Source organism: Hyperolius riggenbachi, chromosome 8 (assembly GCF_040937935.1).
Source record: "Hyperolius riggenbachi isolate aHypRig1 chromosome 8, aHypRig1.pri, whole genome shotgun sequence".
NCBI lineage: Eukaryota > Metazoa > Chordata > Amphibia > Anura > Hyperoliidae > Hyperolius > Hyperolius riggenbachi.
Genome location: NC_090653.1, coordinates 299,076,400 through 299,095,337, shown reverse-complemented (window position 1 = coordinate 299,095,337; position 18,938 = coordinate 299,076,400). Strand labels below are relative to the sequence as shown.

The following is an 18,938-nucleotide window of genomic DNA, read 5'->3' as shown; positions in this document are numbered from 1 at the left end:
AACGCCTGCTTACGTGAACTACAGCAATGGATGAATGACAACTGGCTGAAACTAAATGCAGACAAAACTGAAGTCCTTCTGATAGGAGGGCAGAGCATGATAACAAAACAACTTAACTTGCAGTCTTCACCACTGGGAATAGGAGGCACGGATCTGCGCAGCTCTGATCATGTGCGTAGCCTGGGAGTTCTAATTGATTGGGATTTAAACTTCAGAACTCAAATCTCTGCTGTGGTGAAATCATCCTATTTTCACCTGAAGAACATTGCAAAAATCAAGCACCTCATATCCCCAGAAGATCTGCCAGCCTTAGTCCACGCCTTCATCACATCCCGACTGGACTACTGCAATGCTCTCTACACTGGCCTTCCAAAAAAGGTCTTGTACCGACTACAGCTGATACAGAATACTGCTGCCAGACTGCTAACCAACCAACCCCGTCACTGCCACATAATGCCAGTCCTGCACTCCCTTCACTGGCTACCTATAGAATGGAGGGTCCTATTCAAGATCGGCCTACTGACATTTAAATCCCTGAATAATTTAGGCCCTGGATACATGAAAGATATGTTGCAGCTGCGTAGCAATCCCCGCATTCTCAGATCAACAGGTTCTAATAATCTAGTCATACCCAGAGTCCACTTGGAAACTTTTGGTCCCAGAGCCTTCTGTCATGCTGCCCCTACGTTTTGGAACTCCTTACCTCAACAGATCAGGACAGCTCCATCCCTGGACGTGTTTAAATCCAGACTGAAAACCCACCTGTTCAGTTTGGCATTTGCAGAAATATAACTTTTGTTGTGTGAATACTTCATCCTACTAATTACTGAATCTGAGAGAGCCTAAGCGCTTTGAGTCCTATGGGAGAAAAGCGCTATAGAAATGTTATTGTATTGTATTGTATAATACACTATCAGCCTATAATATAGTGCAGCTCCCCCTGGTGGTCAGGCCTGGACTCCACAAGACATGTGAGGGTGTCCTGCGGTATCTGACTATATATCTATAATACACTATCAGCCTATAATATAGTGCAGCTCCCCCTGGTGGTCAGGCCTGGACTCTACAAGACCTGTGAAGGTGTCCTGTGGTATCTGACTATATATCTATAATACATATAATACACTATCAGCCTATAATATAGTGCAGCTCCCCCTGGTGGTCAGGCCTGGACTCCACAAGACCTGTGAGGGTGTCCTGTGGTATCTGACTATATATCTATAATACATATAATACACTATCAGCCTATAATACAGTGCAGCTCCACCTGGTGGTCAGGCCTGGACTCCACACGACCTGTGAAGGTGTCCTGTGGTATCCGACTATATATCTATAATACACTATCAGCCTAGAATATAGTGCAGCTCCCCCTGGTGGTCAGGCCTGGACTCCACAAGACCTGTGAAGCTGTCCTGTGGTATGTGACTATATATCTATAATACATATAATACACTATCAGCCTATAATATAGTGCAGCTCCCCCTGGTGGTCAGGCCTGGACTCCACAAGACCTGTGAAGGTGTCCTGTGGTATCCGACTATATATCTATAATACATATAATACACTATCAGCCTATAATATAGTGCAGCTCCCCCTGGTGGTCAGGCCTGGACTCCACAAGACCTGTGAAGGTGTCCTGTGGTATCCGACTATATATCTATAATACAATATCAGCCTAGAATATAGTGCAGCTCCCCCTGGTGGTCAGGCCTGGACTCCACAAGACCTGTGAAGGTGTCCTGTGGTATCCGACTATATATCTATAATACATATAATACACTATCAGCCTATAATACAGTGCAGCTCCACCTGGTGGTCAGGCCTGGACTCCACACGACCTGTGAAGGTGTCCTGTGGTATCCGACTATATATCTATAATACAATATCAGCCTAGAATATAGTGCAGCTCCCCCTGGTGGTCAGGCCTGGACTCCACAAGACCTGTGAAGGTGTCCTGTGGTATCTGACTATATATCTATAATACATATAATACACTATCAGCCTGTAATATAGTGCAGCTCCCCCTGGTGGTCAGGCCTGGACTTCATATCATACTACATAGAATTAGGCAGGTTGATAATGTTTTTGCTGATGATATCTGATGCTTACGATTCTTTGCTGTTCATCCGTGCCCAGGAAGGGGTTTTTGGTCTTCCTGCCCTGATACTATCCCTCACATATCATTTACCAGCTAACTTCAGGAGTATTTGGCAAATGTAGGTGCTCTTAAAGGGATACTCCACGTTCTGTTAAAATCCCTAAACATAAATCACTGCTGCACAAGACATGTTGCATTATTATAGTACTAGCTGATGACCCTGCGTTGCCCGGGTATGTATTTGGCTGGTGTTGGCTCCTCCCATTTTTTCTAACCCTAACACACAATTACTCAATGACCACGTTTGTGAGCTTTGTAGTCTTTGGCATCAATAATTTGCTTTGAAATGAAAAAATCTGATGGGTTGTTTGTGGCTCCACCCCCTTTTCTGAATTTGAACCCCAGTCACCCAATGACCAACTGTACCAGGTTTGAGGGCTGTGCCATTACCCACTTTTCTGAATATTAATCCCAGTTACCCAGTGACCAACTGTGCAAAGTTTAAGAACCCTGCCATTAACAGTGTAAGAATGGGTGCAGTTTACATTTTCCCAGTGAAATTTGTATTTGTCTCCACCCACTGATGACCCGGCATTGCCCGGGTATGTATTTGACTGGTGTGGACTCCGCCCACTTTCTAACCCTAACACACAAACACTCAATGACCAAGTTTGTGAGCTTTGGGGTCCTTGGCATCAATAATTTGTATATTCCTATAGAAATTAAACAAATCAGATTGGCTGTTTGTGGCTCCACCCCTCTCCAGCATTTGAACCCCAGTCACCCAATGACCAACTGTAGCAGGTTTGAGGCATCTGCTATTAACAGTATAAAATGGCAGCAATTTAAATATTCCCCTTGAAAATCAACAGTTAAATTTTGATTGGCTATTATAGGCTTTACCCACTTCCCTGAATATTAATCTCAGTCACTCAGTGACCATCTCGGCAAAGTTTGGGAACCCTGCCATTAACAGTGTAAGAAGGCCCGCAGTCTACATTTTCCCAGTGAAATTTGGTTTTTGCTCCACCTTTTTGTAACCTGGACATACAGTCACTCAATGACCAAATTTTGTGAGCTTTGGGGTCCTTGGCATCAATAATTTGTATTTTCCCAAGAAATGAAACTGTTTGTGGCTCTGTCCCCTTTTCTGAATTTGAACCCCAATGACTAACTGTACCAGGTTTAAGGCTTGTGCCATTAACAGTGCAAGAATGGCAGCAAGTTTAATATTCCCCTTGAAAATCAACAGGTGATTTTGATTGGCTTTTTTAGGCTCCACCCACTGTTATGAACATTCATCCCAGTCACCCAGTAACCAGCTATGCTAAGTTTGAGAATCCTGCCATTAACAGCGAAAAAGGGCTGCAGTTTACAATTTCCCAGAAAAATCTGTTTTAACTCCACCCACTTTTTGTAACCTTGACACACAGTCACTACACAATGACCAAGTTTGTGAGCTTTTGGGTTCCTGGCATCAAAATTGTGTGAATGGAAGCAGTTCATAATAAAAAAGCAAATCTGATTGGCTGTTTGTGAGCTTTTATCCCTTTAGTGAATTTGAACCACAGTGACTTGATGACCGACTGTAGCAGGTTTGAGGTCTCTGCCATTAACAGTGTAAGAATGACAGCAGTTTCAATATTCCCCTTGAAAATCAATTGGTGAATTTTGATTGGCTCTTGTAGGCTCCACCTACTTTTCAGAATATTAATCCTAGTCCCCCAGTGACCAACTGTGTGAAGTTTGAGAACCCTCCCATTAACAGTGTAATAATAGCTGCAATTTATATTTTCCCATGTAAAAAGTTAGTTGTTTTTGGCTCTGCCCACTATTTCTAACCTTGACATACAGTCACTTAATGACTAAGTTTATGAGCTTTGGGGTCTTTGTCATCAATAAGTTGCATGTTACCATTGAAATTAAACAAATCTGATTGGCAGTTTTGGCCCACTCCCTTTTTAGAATTGAAACCCCAGTCTCCCAGTGACTGACTGTACCAGATTTGAGGCCTCTGCCATTCAGAGTGTATGAATGGGAGCAATGTAAATATTCCCCTTGAAAATCAAAAGGTGAATTTTGATTGGCTGCTGTAGGCTCCACCCACTTTCCTGAATATTAGTCCCAGTCACCCAGTGGCCAACTGTGTCAAGTTTGAGAACCCTGCCAATAACAGAATGGCTGAAATCAATCTAAAAAATCTGATTGGCTGTTTGTGGCTCCACCCACTTTAGTGAATTTGGACCCCAGTCACCCAATAACTGACTGTATCAGGTTTGAGACCTCTGCCATTAACAGTGTAAGAATGGTAGCAATGTAAATGTTCCCTCTTGAAAATCAATAGGTGAATTTTGATTGGCTGATTTTAGGCTCCACCCACATTTCTGAATATTAATCCCAGTCACCTAGTGGCCAATTGTGTCATGTTTGGGAACCCTGCCATGTAAAAAATTAAGTTGTTGGCGCCGCCCACTTTTTCTAACCTTGACATGCAGTCACTCAATTATCAAGTTTATCAGCTTTGGGGTCCTTGGTATCAATACTTTGTATTTTCCCATTGAAAAATAAACAAATCTGATTGGCTGTTTGTGGCTCCGCCCCCTTTCTGAATTTGAACCCTAATCACCCAGTGACCAACTGTACCAGGTTTGAGGCATCTGCTATTAACAGTATAAGAGAATGGTAGCAGATGAAATATTCCCTTTGAAAATCGAAAAGTGAATTTTTGTTGCCTGTTGTAGGCTCCACCCACCTTCCAAATTATTAATCTCATTCACCCAGTGACCAACTGTGCAAAGTTTGAGAACACTGCCATTAATGGTGTAAAAATGGCTACAGTTTATATTTTCCCAGTAAAATTTGTTTTTGGCTCCGCCCACTTTTTGTAACCTGGACACAGTCACTCAATGACCACGTTTGTGAGCTTTCAGGTTCCTGGCATCAAAAATGTGTGAATGGAAGCAGTTTATCCACCAAGGAAATCTGATTGGCTGTATGTGGCTCCGCCCCTTTAGTGAATTTGGACCCCAGTCACCCAATGACGACTGTAGCAAGTTTGAAGCCTCTGCCATTAACAGTGTAAGGATGGCAGCAGTTTAAATATTCCCCTTGAAAATCAATAGGTGAATTTTGATTGGCTGTTGTAGGCTCCACCCATTTTCTTGAATCTTAATCGCATCCACCCAGTGACCAACTGTGGCAAGTTTGAGAACCCTGCGATTAACAGTCTAAGAATGGCTTCAGTTTACATTTTACCATTTAAAATGAACAGCTGAAATGTGATTGGCTGTTTTATGCTCCTCCCACTTTTCCTGGATTCGTAACCTCGGTCACCAAGTGACCAACTGTGCCATGTGTGGGGACTCTGGCTTGATTACAGTGAGAATGGCAGCCTTTTACATTTTTTCCATTGACTTGAATGGGTGAAATCTGATTGGCTGTTTGTAGCTCCGCCCAGGTGTGCAGGGGGGACGCGAGACCCCCAGAACATATCATCCCAGGTAGTAAGGGATCTGTATACCAAGTTTCGTTCAAATCGGTCAAGCCGTTTTCGCGTGATCGCGGCACACACACATTTTCTAAAGAACAGCAAAAAAAAAAAAAAAAAGGCAGCGCTCCTTATCAAGCTGCAACTGAAATGACACCAACAGAGGTGCGCAGCGCCCCCCTCTGGCCACGCGTGGACCCTCCCATAGCGTGGCCTCTGTTAGGAAGTCTGTGGAGTTACTGTTTGTACTTGCACATGCCATTCTTGTTTTCTCATCTGAAATAAGGCGTGTTGTTAATCCTGAACAGAACTACAGGAACTGTCCTCATTCTCAGCAATACCGGAATTTCATAGGTATAAGGTACATATATACACACACACAATTTTTATTGGCCAATCACTGACCAATTTTGCCCCCTACATGTAGTATGAGGGCCAACTGACTTTGAGTACTATGAACAGTACTATGAACCTACATGGAGTTGGTAAACTCGGTCAGTGATTGGCCAATTAAAATTGGATGTATACACAGAGTAGGGACACCAAGAGGCAAATATAGTGTAGTATGTATGTACTAGTAGGTAAAATGAAGTATGATAGAGTAATAAGCTATACTTACAAAGCAGGGTTACCTCCAACCACTGTATAGACAGGTGGGGAGATTAGACCTGACCCCACTCAGGATTAAGAAGTCGTTCTCCGTAGATGAGAAAAAAGGGGGTAACACCCCTCCACCAGGGGTGACTGGCTCTTCTACTGACCACATATGCTATTGCTCCGTTGTTATTGCCTGATGAAGTGGGATCAAACCTGCAAAACGCGTTGTACTTCTTGAGTTTGACAAACACATTGGCAATTTTTGTGTCTGCTTAGAGGAGGTTACTCCGATCACCTCCCATGGGTATGCCTTTAAGACTCCGACCAGTACTGCAAAGAACTTAAAGAAAGATGCATACCTTTCTGTAGCTTGTGCTCTCCTCTTTCATTTGATGCCTGAATTGCCGTTCTACACCAAATAGTTTTCATTCCATTTCAGTTTGACAATCACGGCTGCCATCTTAGCTATGTTATAACTTTCGGGTCACCCCTGTCTTCTCTGTTAGAGAAGTGCATCACTGAATGAAGCAGGAAGAGGAAGTGACACGCATGGCCATTGCAAGAGGCTCCTCCAGAGGGGTCATAGCACGACTTTGTTGGAAGTCGTCTGGCTTAAAGTGAACCTTAAGTCAGGGAAAAAACACGAGTTTAACTCACCTGGGGCTTCCCTCAGCCTTCCGGTTTCGCCGACAGGCTGGGAACGCGAGCGATTCTTCGCGTTTCCAGCCACAATAGCTCCCTCTATGTTGCTATAGCAGCATAGAGGGCGCTATTGTGGCTGGGAGCGCGAAGAATCACTCGCGTTCCCAGCCTGTCGGCCGGTGACGGCAAAAGGGAAGTAGCCGCCGGCGGGTCCAGGAGGATCGGAGCGGGGCTGCGAGGGCACCGATCAGCTGCAGGGGGCTGAGGGAAGTCCCAGGTGAGTTAAACTCATTTTTTTTCCCTGACTTAAGGTTCACTTTAAAGGCATGCCCATGAGAGGTGCTCGGAGTCCCTTTAAGCTTTTTAGATACTGTTATCCTTTTGGTGCCTCTGTATCCATACTACGCCAACAATGGATGTGTGTATCAGGCATAAGGGGGTGAGTACACTTATCCAATTTTGATTGGCCAGTTTTGCCACTTACATGTAATATGAGGCCATATTAGTCTTCATAATTTGTTCATAGCTCTGTAATATAACATGCTGACACATCATTGCATTCCAGCGGTTCTGGAGGTGTGGCTTGCTTACAGGGACAACAAAAAGATGATTTGAATATTCAGCAGCATGGGCGTCCGCACATACGGCAAAACTGGGCATCTGCCCGAGCCTGGCCGCCCGCTGTCCCCCCCTGGCCGCGTGCCCCTGCAGCCAGCAGGAGGGGAACAGCGCAGAGAAGAGAGAGAGCTATGGGCACAGTGGGGAAGGGCGGACGTCTCCCCCCCCCCCTTCCCTCACCTTAGGGGGCTCTCTCTCCCTCGCTGTCCCCTCCGAAATGAAGTGTGCAGCGGCTGGCAGCGGGCGGAACTTACCTCGTCTCGCTCCTGCGCCGGAAGTTCTGGTGCCGCACTCTGGGCTGGATCAGACCAGAGTAGCGGCTAATCCATCCGGCGCGTGCGACGAGAGGAGGTAAGTTCCGCCCGCTGCCAGCCGCTGCACACTTCATTCCGGACTCCGGAGGGGAGAGCGAGAGAGGGAGGGAGAGCCCCCTAAGGTGACTTTTTTTTAAAGCAACTTTTTCTGGGGACATATCCCCCTGGCTACATATACTGGGACATATCCCCCTGGCTACATATACTGGGACATATACCCCTGCCTACATATACTGGGACATATCCCTATGGCTACAAATACTGGGACACATATACCCCTGCCTACATATACTGGGACATATACCCCTGGCTACATATACTGGGACATATACCCCTGCCTACATATACTGGGACATATCCCCCTGGCTACATATACTGGGACATATACCCCCTGCCTACATATACTGGGACATATACCCCTGCCTACATATACTGGGACATATACCCCTGCCTACATATACTGGGACATATCCCCCTGGCTACATATACTGGGACATATACCTCCTGCCTACATATACTGGGCACATATACCCCTGGCTACCAGTTCTGGGGACATCTATACCGCTGGCCACCTATTCTGGGGACACCTATAGACCTGGGGCTATCTATTTTTGGGGAACCACTGCTGTCAGATTGAGTGTATTTTGGGGAACTGCTGCCAGGTGAGAGGTGTCTACATATTAAGGGGACATTCTGCCTATTTATGTGAAAAGCTGTCTATTTATGTGCCTCATGACTGCTGAATTTGTCTTGTTGCGGGACTCATGGTTACTGAATTTGTCTTGTTGGGGGCCTCATGATTTGTTGGGGGCCTCAAGATTGCTAAATTTGTCTTGTTGGGGGCCTCATGATTGCTGAATTTGTCTTGTTGGGGGCCTCATGATTGCTGAGTTGGTCATGTTGGGGGCCTCATGATTGCTGAATTTGTCTTGATGGGGGGGGGGGGGGGGCCTCATGATTGCTGAATTTGTCTTGTTGGGGGTCACATGATTGCTGAATTTGTCTTGTTGGGGGTCACATGATTGCTTACTGCGAGACTATGGAAAAAGCTGAATCATCATCATATGAGACAATAGCATTAAACCTACTTTTTCCGCTTTTTAAAATAGAAAATGAAACTGGGAGGTTCTAAAAAAAATGAATAATTTTTTTTCAGGAGTAGGATGGATGAAATTGTTTATCTTCACAGTTTATTTTCAACTTGAATTTTCCATAATGTTCATGTATGAGTTAAAACGTTTGTATTTAGTTTAAATTGCTGTTGGCACTTTGATAGTAAAGTGACTTTGCAGTTTGGACACTCGACCTCCAAAAGGTTCGCCACCACTGTCCTAATCTAATGTCCCACCATTGCTTAGTTCATGTAAACTTGTCTCCACCCACGACCACACCCACATTCTGGTTCATGACCACACCCATTTTTTGGCACGGCGCGCTATGCGCGCCGCATGACGTAGCTCCTCCATTTTTTGGCGTGCTACGCGCGCCACGCAACACCAGCCCAAACTTGCGGCGCGGCACGCTCCGCGCGCCGCTCCGCTTTTTGCTCCCTACTTTTTGCCCCCCCTGGAAAATTTTCTGCGGACGCCCATGTTCAGCATCAGCAACATCATATGCTCACTCCAGCCTGAATTATCGCAAATACCTTCTACTTTAAGAAGGCAAACTTGTTTATCATAACAATTCATAACAAGAGGGCCATTCAGTCTCTTCCAGCCCCTTACACACTCCTAGGAGTTCTGGCTCACCATGAGCATGCTGGGTAATCTGTAACTCTAATTTGTTCATAGTCTTCAAAGTCTCTTGGCTCCCATACTACAAGCACCTCATCCCCCCAGAAGATCTGCCACCTTAGTCCACGCCTTCATCACATCCCGACTGGACTACTGCAATGCTCTCTACACCGGCCTTCCAAAAAAAGGTCTTGTACCGCCTACAGCTGATACAGAATACTGCTGCCAGACTGCTAACCAACCAACCCAGTCACTGCCACATAACGCCAGTCCTGTACTCCCTTCACTGGCTACCTGTAGAATGGAGGGTCCTATTCAAGATCGGCCTTCTGACATTTAAATCTCTGCATAAGCTGGGATACAGGAAGGAAATGTTACAGCTGTGTAGCAATCCCCGCAATCTCAGATCCACAGGTTCTAATAATCTAGTCATACCCAGAGTCCACCTGAAAACTTTTGGTTTTAGAGCCTACTGTCATGCTGCTCCTACGTTATGGAACTCCTTACCTCAGCAGATCAGGACAGCTCCATCCCTGGACGTGTTTACATCCAGACTGAAAACCCACCTGTTCAGTTTGTCATTTGCAGAAATATAATTTTGTTTGAATACTTCATCCTACTACCAATGACTGAATCTGAGAGATTCTAAGCGCTTTGAGCTCTATGGGAGAAAAGCGCTATAGAAATGTTGTTGTTTTTATTGTTAAATGATTGACCAATCAAAACTGCATGTGTGTACGCACCCTTAGTGATAACGATGTACATTACAGATACAATTTGTGACTCTTCTTTTTCCTCTTCCAGTATTATTGCTGCAAGAAAGAGGACTCGGAAGAGGATGAGGAGGAACCGGATTTTGCCGTCCATTCGCGCTTCCCGCCGGTGCACAGCAACCGCAACGTAGTCCTGGCCAATGGCCCCTCCCTCTTCGCCTCCCCTTACAAGAAGCACCAGCACTGCCGGAGCATCTGCCAGGGGTGCTCCCACAATGAGCCCCCCACCTTCTTGCTGCAGCCCCCCGAGGAGGTGCGCAACGGTGTCGACCGCATCACCTACAAGTCAATCAGCCAGGAAGAGATCGAACTGCCGGTTAACCTGAGCAACCTGCAGGTACTGAACCCCAACCGCCTGACCGCCATGAGGGAGGCCTTCTCCCGCAGCCGGAGCATCAGCACCGACGTCTGAGGACCGCTGACGAATGATGGTGTGAAACTGGCTCCGCCCCCTCGCTAGTGGATGGCATGACACTGGCTCCACCCCCTTCCTGGCTGATGACGTTTAACCGGCTCCACCCTTCCACTGGTGGATGTCATAACACTGTTTCCGCCCCTCTTCTGGCTGATGACGTAAAACTGACTCCACCCCCCTGCTGGTGGATGTCATAACACTGGCTCCGCCCCTTCCCCTCCCCCACGTCATTCTACAGTTACTCATCACTACTACGCCTGCTTCTCACGTTTGTGAAATGATCCTCTCCTTCATCTTGCCGGAGAAAAACACCTAAACTTTATTTTTTTTTTTAAAGTATTAACAATATCAGGAGGTGTTTGTTCGCTTGTACCGCCGTGTTGTGCAAAAAAAATAATAAATTTAAAAAAACAAGACAAAAAACAACAACAACAAAAAAATAACAAAAAGAAGGGAAAAAAAGCACAGTACAAGTTTTTTTTTCTCTGCGAGGGGTTTGGATCGCGTTCGCGCCGGCCCTCCACTCCAGCTGCCCTTCCAGCTTTTACATTGACAGCCAACGTGTTTTTAAACCATGAATGTATTTATATGACGTAGTTATTTGTCACTTTATTGTCAAGCAAAAAAAGAAAACCCTAAAAAATGTGGAGTGTAAAATATGAACTGCGATGATGGGGGGATCGGGGGGGAGGCATTTGCAAAACAGTGTTTATAGAATTATTTTGGTATTTTGCGAGCCTACAACTCATGTCCTGCTCTGTTCTGTAGAGGGCGATATGAGGATTTCAGCGTAATAAAAATGGGGAGAAGCGGGTGGGGGAGGGGGGAAAGTGGTGGTGGGGGGTCTAGTTAATCATGTTCGTTTTTGATATGAAGAAGGGCAGATCTGTGAATCTGAGGCCTAGTCTATGGGATGGGGATTGCGACAGCGATTTTATGCAAAGGGTGGGGGGAGATGAGAATAACCATTCCGTAGAGAGATGGGCGGTTAGGCGCTGGGCCCATTGGGCACATTGAGAAGTTTTGGTCTTTCTTCACAAACTTTCAGCCCACTTTCAGACGCACAGCTAAGCTAAGCGCTTGCCGAGCAGTTTGGCGTCCCATACGCTGCCCGCCAGTGCAATTTGGGTGCAATTTAAGTGCAGTCAAATTGCAGCGGTTTTAACGCCACTCGTGTCAAGTCGATAGGCTGATAACGCAATGTTTTTTTCTGGCGAGAGATAATATTTTTGGCTGGCGACCTTTTACTCTGTCAATGAGCGAAGCTACAAATGACTAATTTAGGTGAATTATAGTAGGGGAAATTACGCACTTATCGCCTGTGATTAATATTAGATTCTGTGTATAAATAGATTCAAGTTTTGTTTCCCCTAGCTCTGTATGCCCCGCATATCTCCTAGCTGTTCAGTTTTGTCCCAATTATGAAAAAAAATGATGCCTTATTTAAAAACAAAAATAGCTCAAGTCTATAAATCAAGATACTTATATAATCTATCCTACACCATTCAGGCTAGATTCACAGTGGGACGTTGCGTTTTGATGCCACGTTAAAGTCGCACCGCAAGCTTACAACGCAACGCGCCCAAAAAGTGGCAACGCAGCGTTACCGTCGCATACAGCAGATACAGTAAAAAATACAGGTAATGAAAAGTATGCTTCCAAGTCATTACTGAGCATGTGCAAACAGTCCAATGCAGCTAATAACGTGTATAACGCACTGCATGCAGTACTTTTACTTAACGTGCAGCGTTAGACACCAACGCAACGTGTGCACTGTGAACAGGGCATTGATTTTTCATTGCAGTGAGTTATTCTGCGTTAAATGCTGTTTTAACGCGCGACTTTAACGTCCCACTGTGAACTTAGCCTCAGTTTTCTGTAAATCCTGAACAGAATTTTCCACCACAGTCGATCGAAACAGGCCATCCATCTGCCAGTGCTTTTGCCCGGCCCCCAATTTTTTAAACATTTTTCATCCTGTCCGATCAATTCTTTAATTTGATTTTTGTTTAGAATGGATCAAAAATTGATTGATCTGACATTTTGGGGAGTTGAATCCCAGTTGATGAATTAAAGGGACTCCGAACAGTGCAGAAACTATGGAAAGATGCATATCATTTTAAAGCTCTCTTTCTCCTCTTTCCAATGATATATAAACCGCTGCCCTACGCCTTTTAATTTTCGCTATTTTCGTGATTGAAATTGCCGCGGCCGCAATTTCGATCGCGAAAATAGAGAAAACTAAAAGGCGTAGGGCAACGATTTAGGTGTCGCCAGAAAGAGGAGAAAGAGAGCTTTAAAATGATATCCATCTTTCCATAGTTACTTGTATTACACAGGGCGACTTTTTCTCAAAGTCAGCAGCTCCATTCAGCAGAAAAAGTTGCCCTGTGTAATACAATATAACTATGGAAAGATGGATATCATTTTAAAGCTCTCTTTCTCCTCTTTCTGACGACCCCTAAATCGTCGCCCTACGCCTTTTAGTTTTCTCTATTTTTGCGATCGAAATCGCGGCCGCGGCAATTTCAATCATGAAAAAGCGAAAACTAAAAGGTGTAGGGCGGTGATTTATATATCATTGGCAAGAGGAGAAAGAGAGCTTTAAAATGATATGCATCTTTCCATAGTTTCTGCACTGCTCGGTGTCCCTTTAAATCTGCAAGGAATCAAATGAGAAAATCAATGATTGTATGGCCACCTTTATTCATCAGAGGAATGTCCACACACGCTACAATAAAGAGACTTGATTTTACTGCAATTTGATAAAAACGATCGGTTCTACAGAAAAAGTTAAAGTTTTCTTTTTTTTATCCAGGTGAGAAATCTGGTTGAATTTCCACTTTTATCAATATATGGCAATCGGGAATGGTGGATATTTCTGATCCTTTTTTATGAAAATGAAATGGTGTAGGGTAGATTGCCAATTTCTTGATTTATGAAAGCAAGCAATTTTTTTTTTAGCATTTTTTTTTTTTAGTATTTTTCTTTTCCGTAATTGGGGGAAAATAGAACGTGTTTGACACATGTCAGATTTTTCAAGTGTTAAAATCAATCAGAATTTTTTTTTTTTATAATCGAATTGAAAAGAGATATAAAATAAATTGTATCGTGTGTGGCCTCCTTACGGGTGGGCATACACAGTACAACCAAGTTATTCGATTTTTTTTTTATGACCCTTTTGATAAAATATCAAAAAATCAATCGTATAGAAAAATCTAATCAAAACTTTTCTTTCAATTGATTGATCTCCATCCATTATGTACAAAATTAAATAAAATACCAGCTGGGGCACGGTGCGAAATGTATTCACTGGAATTATAAAATCGTTTTAAGGAAAAACATTGAAAAAAATCACACCGTGTATGGCGACAAACAGGAATTATTTAAAGTGGAGCTGAACTCTTGCACAGGACAGAAGGAATACATAGAGGAATGCACCATGTATGTATTTAGAGAGCTTAGCCTGTCTAATTCCCCTTCATCTATAACTAATCATAAGTTGTAATTTGATCCCCCAGCCATGTCCGCTGACTGCCACGGTAGAGCAGCTACTTTGTAAACACAGGATGTTAACCCTATGTCTGCTTCCATGAAAGCAGGAACTAGACACACTTGGGATTTATTGCAGGATTTCTATCAGCTGTAACAAAGAAATGTTTTTCTGTAAAGGTCATTATGCTGTTGCTTATCTTTTAGAGCAGAGAGGAAGTTCTGAGTTCAGGTGCGCTTTAAGAGATGCGTCAGTGTGGCACTTTATCTCAAGCCGTCCACACACCATACCGTTATTTTATACAGCAACCAATAGACCAAAGTATTGAACATTTCTGGAAATTTGTTTGATTTTTCTCAATAACGAAAAATACTTTCAATTTTCTTTATACAATTGATTGCTTTATTAAAAAATGGGAAAACCGATTGATTTGGTTGCATCCTATTTGGACAAATTTGGACAAAATGTAATAAAAGGCCACAGGAGGATCAGTCATATCTCTTTGCTATCGATATATTTGCTTTTTAATATCCTTGCCCCAATTTTGGGAGCAGAGAGAGATTCCTGCTGAACCATAACAAGCCGTCTTTGGAAAAAGTTTCTGCAACAAAAACCAAAAGATTCTCACATGTGGTCACTTTCTGATGAAACTAATGTCTAGTAGAGAGGCCAGTGACATGTTAAGTGTTTGACTTGGCAAACCTGAATGGAAAATTAAGTATGATATAATGAATTGTATGTGTAGTACGGATAATGAATAGAACATTAGCAGCAAAGAAAAGAGTCTGATATTTTTATTTTCAGTTATATAGCTTTTTTTTTATATAACATTGCATCATATGGTCATATTTGCATTTTAGAAACCACTGTCTTTTAACTACTTAAAGAGAACCCGAGGTGGGGATCTTATGGCCCATACTCACGAGGGACTTTTGTCGCCTCAACACGCGGCGCGCGCGTGTTGCGGCGACAGGTCGCCCGTGAGTATGGGCCGTCGCACACGCGCGCACCCCGAACTGTCGCCCGCCGCTCATGTCGCCATGCGATTGAAACTTTCAATCGCATGGCAACAGTCGCCGCTGCCCCCCCGCCGCAACTGTCGCTAGTCCGCGTGAGTACGCGGACTAGCGACAGCAACCTCCATGTAGGTACATGGAGCTTCCGGCGGGGGGAGGAGGAACGTCGGCGACAGCTTCCGCCTTGCCGCTGGTCCCTCTTCCGCGTGTGTACGCGGAGGGACCTGGCGAGAAGCTGTCGCCGGCCTGTCGCCCACACGCTCACGTGTGCTGGCGACAGGCCACATTTCTCGCCCGTGAGTATGGGCCATTAGAAAGAAATCTATACACAGAGGCTGGGTCTGGCTATACAGACCAGCCTCTGTTGCTAGGTGAATCCCCCCTAAGTCCCCCCTGCGCTCCGCTCTAGCCAATAAATTACAGCCGCACTGTCGGGCAATGTTTACCTAGCTAATGTCACTCACGCCGCTCCCCCCGCCTCTTGCAGAGCGCCGGTCCCCGCCTGCGTCCCTTCCCTCCAATCAGCGGCTCCCATTGGCTCACATTGATAGACACGGTCAGCAGCCAATGAAAGCGGCTCCTGACCCGCTCACAGGAACTCTGTCATCATAGAGACAGCAGAGTGGGTGGCCCAGGTTCCCGGCGTGGACGGCAGTTGCGGTGGCAATTTGTAGGGTTTCCGCCATTTTTGTACCAGCAGTCTCTGGTCCTTAAGGGGGCAGAGACCGCTGGTACTTAAGTGGTTAAACTATAAGGCTGGTTTCACAGTGGGAAGTTACAGGCTCATGTTACAGCAGCCTGTAACGCAGCCCAACCCACAGTAATGATAAATCAATGGGCTGTTCACAGTGCCCACACATTGTAACGCTGCACGATCTGGTAGAGTGCAGCATGCTGTGCGTTATACTGGGCTTTAGCTGCATTAGACTGCTTGCACATGCTCAGTGACTAGCCACATGGCTAATTAATATTCACTGCACTGTGGTGACATAACCTGGACTCATAGTGTTGTCCGGATCATGAATGAATCGTTCATTTGATCCGGATCTTTTTTGTGAGTCGAATCATCCGGATCATCACAATGAAAGATTCGGTTCACAGTGGATGTCTGTCTGGAAGAAAGAGGAACATACAGAATGTACAGTGCAGGGACAGTCCTGTCCTGCTAGTCATGTCACCCCCAGTCTGCTTCCCTAGTAAAATTATTCAAATGATTCGGTTCAAAGATCCGGATCTTTTCAATGATCCGATTTGAATCATCTGAATCCTTGAAAAGATCCGGACTTCCCATCACTATCCTGGAGCGGCTGTTCTATCAGTATAGATAGAACGAAAACAGCGCACCAAGAGCTGCATAACGCGGCTCAATCTGACGTCCTCCTCCAACACCACCATGCGTTGCGTTAGGGGCACGTTATGCGATCTTAACGTCCCCTAAAACGCAACGTCTTGGTGTGAAAGAGGCCTAAAACAAAGCAGAAATAATGACCCTTTGAACTTCCCTGCAGTAAAACCTTATCTCAAGATGTCTCTCACTGTTCCTTGGCAGTTTAAGTGCTTCAGAAAACAGGACTGTATTGTATAAAGTGGGTGGAAGAGCTCAGAGAAGCTCTTTTGCATATATAACTGGAGTTTTTTTTAACTCTTCCTGTGCTAGAAAACAATACGAGACTATTTTCTTTGCTACTAATGTTCTATTTCTTAGCTGTACTACACATACTATTCATTATATCATACATTTATTTTCGCTTCAGGTTTGCTTTAATGCAAATTTTATGCAGATTCAAATTGGGCCAATCAAATCAAGAGGAGGTGCAGTTGATTAGCCTGCATACAATTTGCATTGGATTTCCACACAAGCCAGCATAATTTGCATCTCATTGACCCTTAGTGGTGGCGGGCCTGCAGAAGACCCATCGAGTGGCTTCCGTTCCTTCCCCTCCGTCCCGGGCGCCCCAGAGTGAGTCAGATTGGTGGTTTCCTCGTCTTATACAATATCGATCCGTGTGTGTGGAGTTTAATGAATCGCAGATTTGCTTCGAACCTCTTCGTAGCCATAAAAAGAACGTCCCAAAATGCAACTTTTGAATTCTCTCTATATTTCTATTTATCAGGCTGTTTTTATATGAGACGGGTCAAGTGTTATCTGCGTGAAAAGATTATATATATATATCTATATAACTAACACTAAATAAATTCCAAACTTTATGAATAACATTATTGTGGCTGTAATGGAAATGAGATAACCAGGTTCATAGTTTTTATAATAACCAGCGTAGGATGTTTGTATCGTGCAGGTTGTGAGACTGAGCAGTGTACAATATCATACAGACTGTGAGACTAAGCGGTGTACAATATCATACAGACTGTGAGACTGTGCGGTGTACAATATCATACAGACTGTGAGACTGGGCGGTGTACAATATTGTGCAGACTGTGAGACTGTGCAGTGTACAATATCATACAGACTGTGCGGTGTACAATATCATACAGACTGTGCGGTGTACAATATCTTGCAGACTGTGAGACTGTGCAGTGTACAATATTGTGCAGACTGTGAGACTGTGCAGTGTACAATATTGTGCAGACTGTGAGACTGTGCGGTGTACAATATCATACAGACTGTGAGACTGTGCGGTGTACAATATCATACAGACTGTGAGACTGGGCGGTGTACAATATCATACAGACTGTGAGACTGGGCGGTGTACAATATTGTGCAGACTGTGAGACTGTGCAGTGTACAATATCATACAGACTGTGCGGTGTACAATATCTTGCAGACTGTGAGACTGTGCAGTGTACAATATTGTGCAGACTGTGAGACTGTGCAGTGTACAATATCATACAGACTAGTGAGACTGGGCGGTGTACAATATCATACAGACTGTGAGACTGGGCGTTGTACAATATTGTGCAGACTGTGAGACTGTGCAGTGTACAATATTATACAGACTGTGCGGTGTACAATATCATACAGACTGTGCGGTGTACAATATCTTGCAGACTGTGAGACTGTGCAGTGTACAATATCATACAGACTGTGAGACAGGCCAGTGTACAATATCATACAGACTAGTGAGACTGTGCAGTGTACAATATCATACAGACTGTGAGACTGTGCAGTGTACAATATCATACAGACTGTGAGACTGTGCAGTGTACAATATCATACAGACTGTGCGGTGTACAATATCTTGCAGACTGTGAGACTGTGCAGTGTACAATATTGTGCAGACTGTGAGACTGTGCGGTGTACAATATCGTGCAGACTGTAAAGCCCAATCTACACGATACGATTCTTTGTGCGAATCTATTACGATTCTATTTACGATCTGATTAAATCTGACATGTCCGATCTAGATTCGATTTGATTCAATTATATTTGCCATTGTAAAACAATAGCAAACCGAATTGAATCGAATCGAATCCCGATCGGACATGTCTGATTTAATTGGATCGTAAATAGAATCGTATTCGAATCGCACAAAGAATCGTATCGTGTAGATGGGGCTGTGCAGTGTACAATATCATACAGACTGTGAGACTGGGCGGTGTACAATGTTGTGCAGACTGTGAGACTGCAGTGTACAATATCCTGCAGACTTTGAGACTGTGTGGTGTACAATATCGTACAGACTGTGAGACTGGGCGGTGTACAATATCATACAGACTGTGAGACTGGGCGGTGTACAATATCATACAGACTGTGAGACTGGGCGGTGTGAATATCGTACAGACTGTGAGACTGT

General features: G+C 44.4%; 1 protein-coding gene across 4 annotated transcripts in view; it reads left to right on the top strand.

Moving 5' to 3' along the window:
- FAM163B (family with sequence similarity 163 member B) overlaps window positions 1-11,349 on the top strand; it is a 314,838-nt gene extending 303,489 nt beyond the window's left edge. For all 4 annotated transcript variants that reach the window (XM_068249223.1, XM_068249224.1, XM_068249225.1 and 1 more), the window contains exon 3: window positions 10,294-11,349. In XM_068249223.1, the coding sequence (XP_068105324.1) occupies window positions 10,294-10,674 (381 nt within the window). In that variant the 3' untranslated portion in view covers window positions 10,675-11,349. The remainder of the gene's footprint in view (window positions 1-10,293) is intronic.
- The last annotated feature ends 7,589 nt before the right edge of the window (window positions 11,350-18,938 follow it).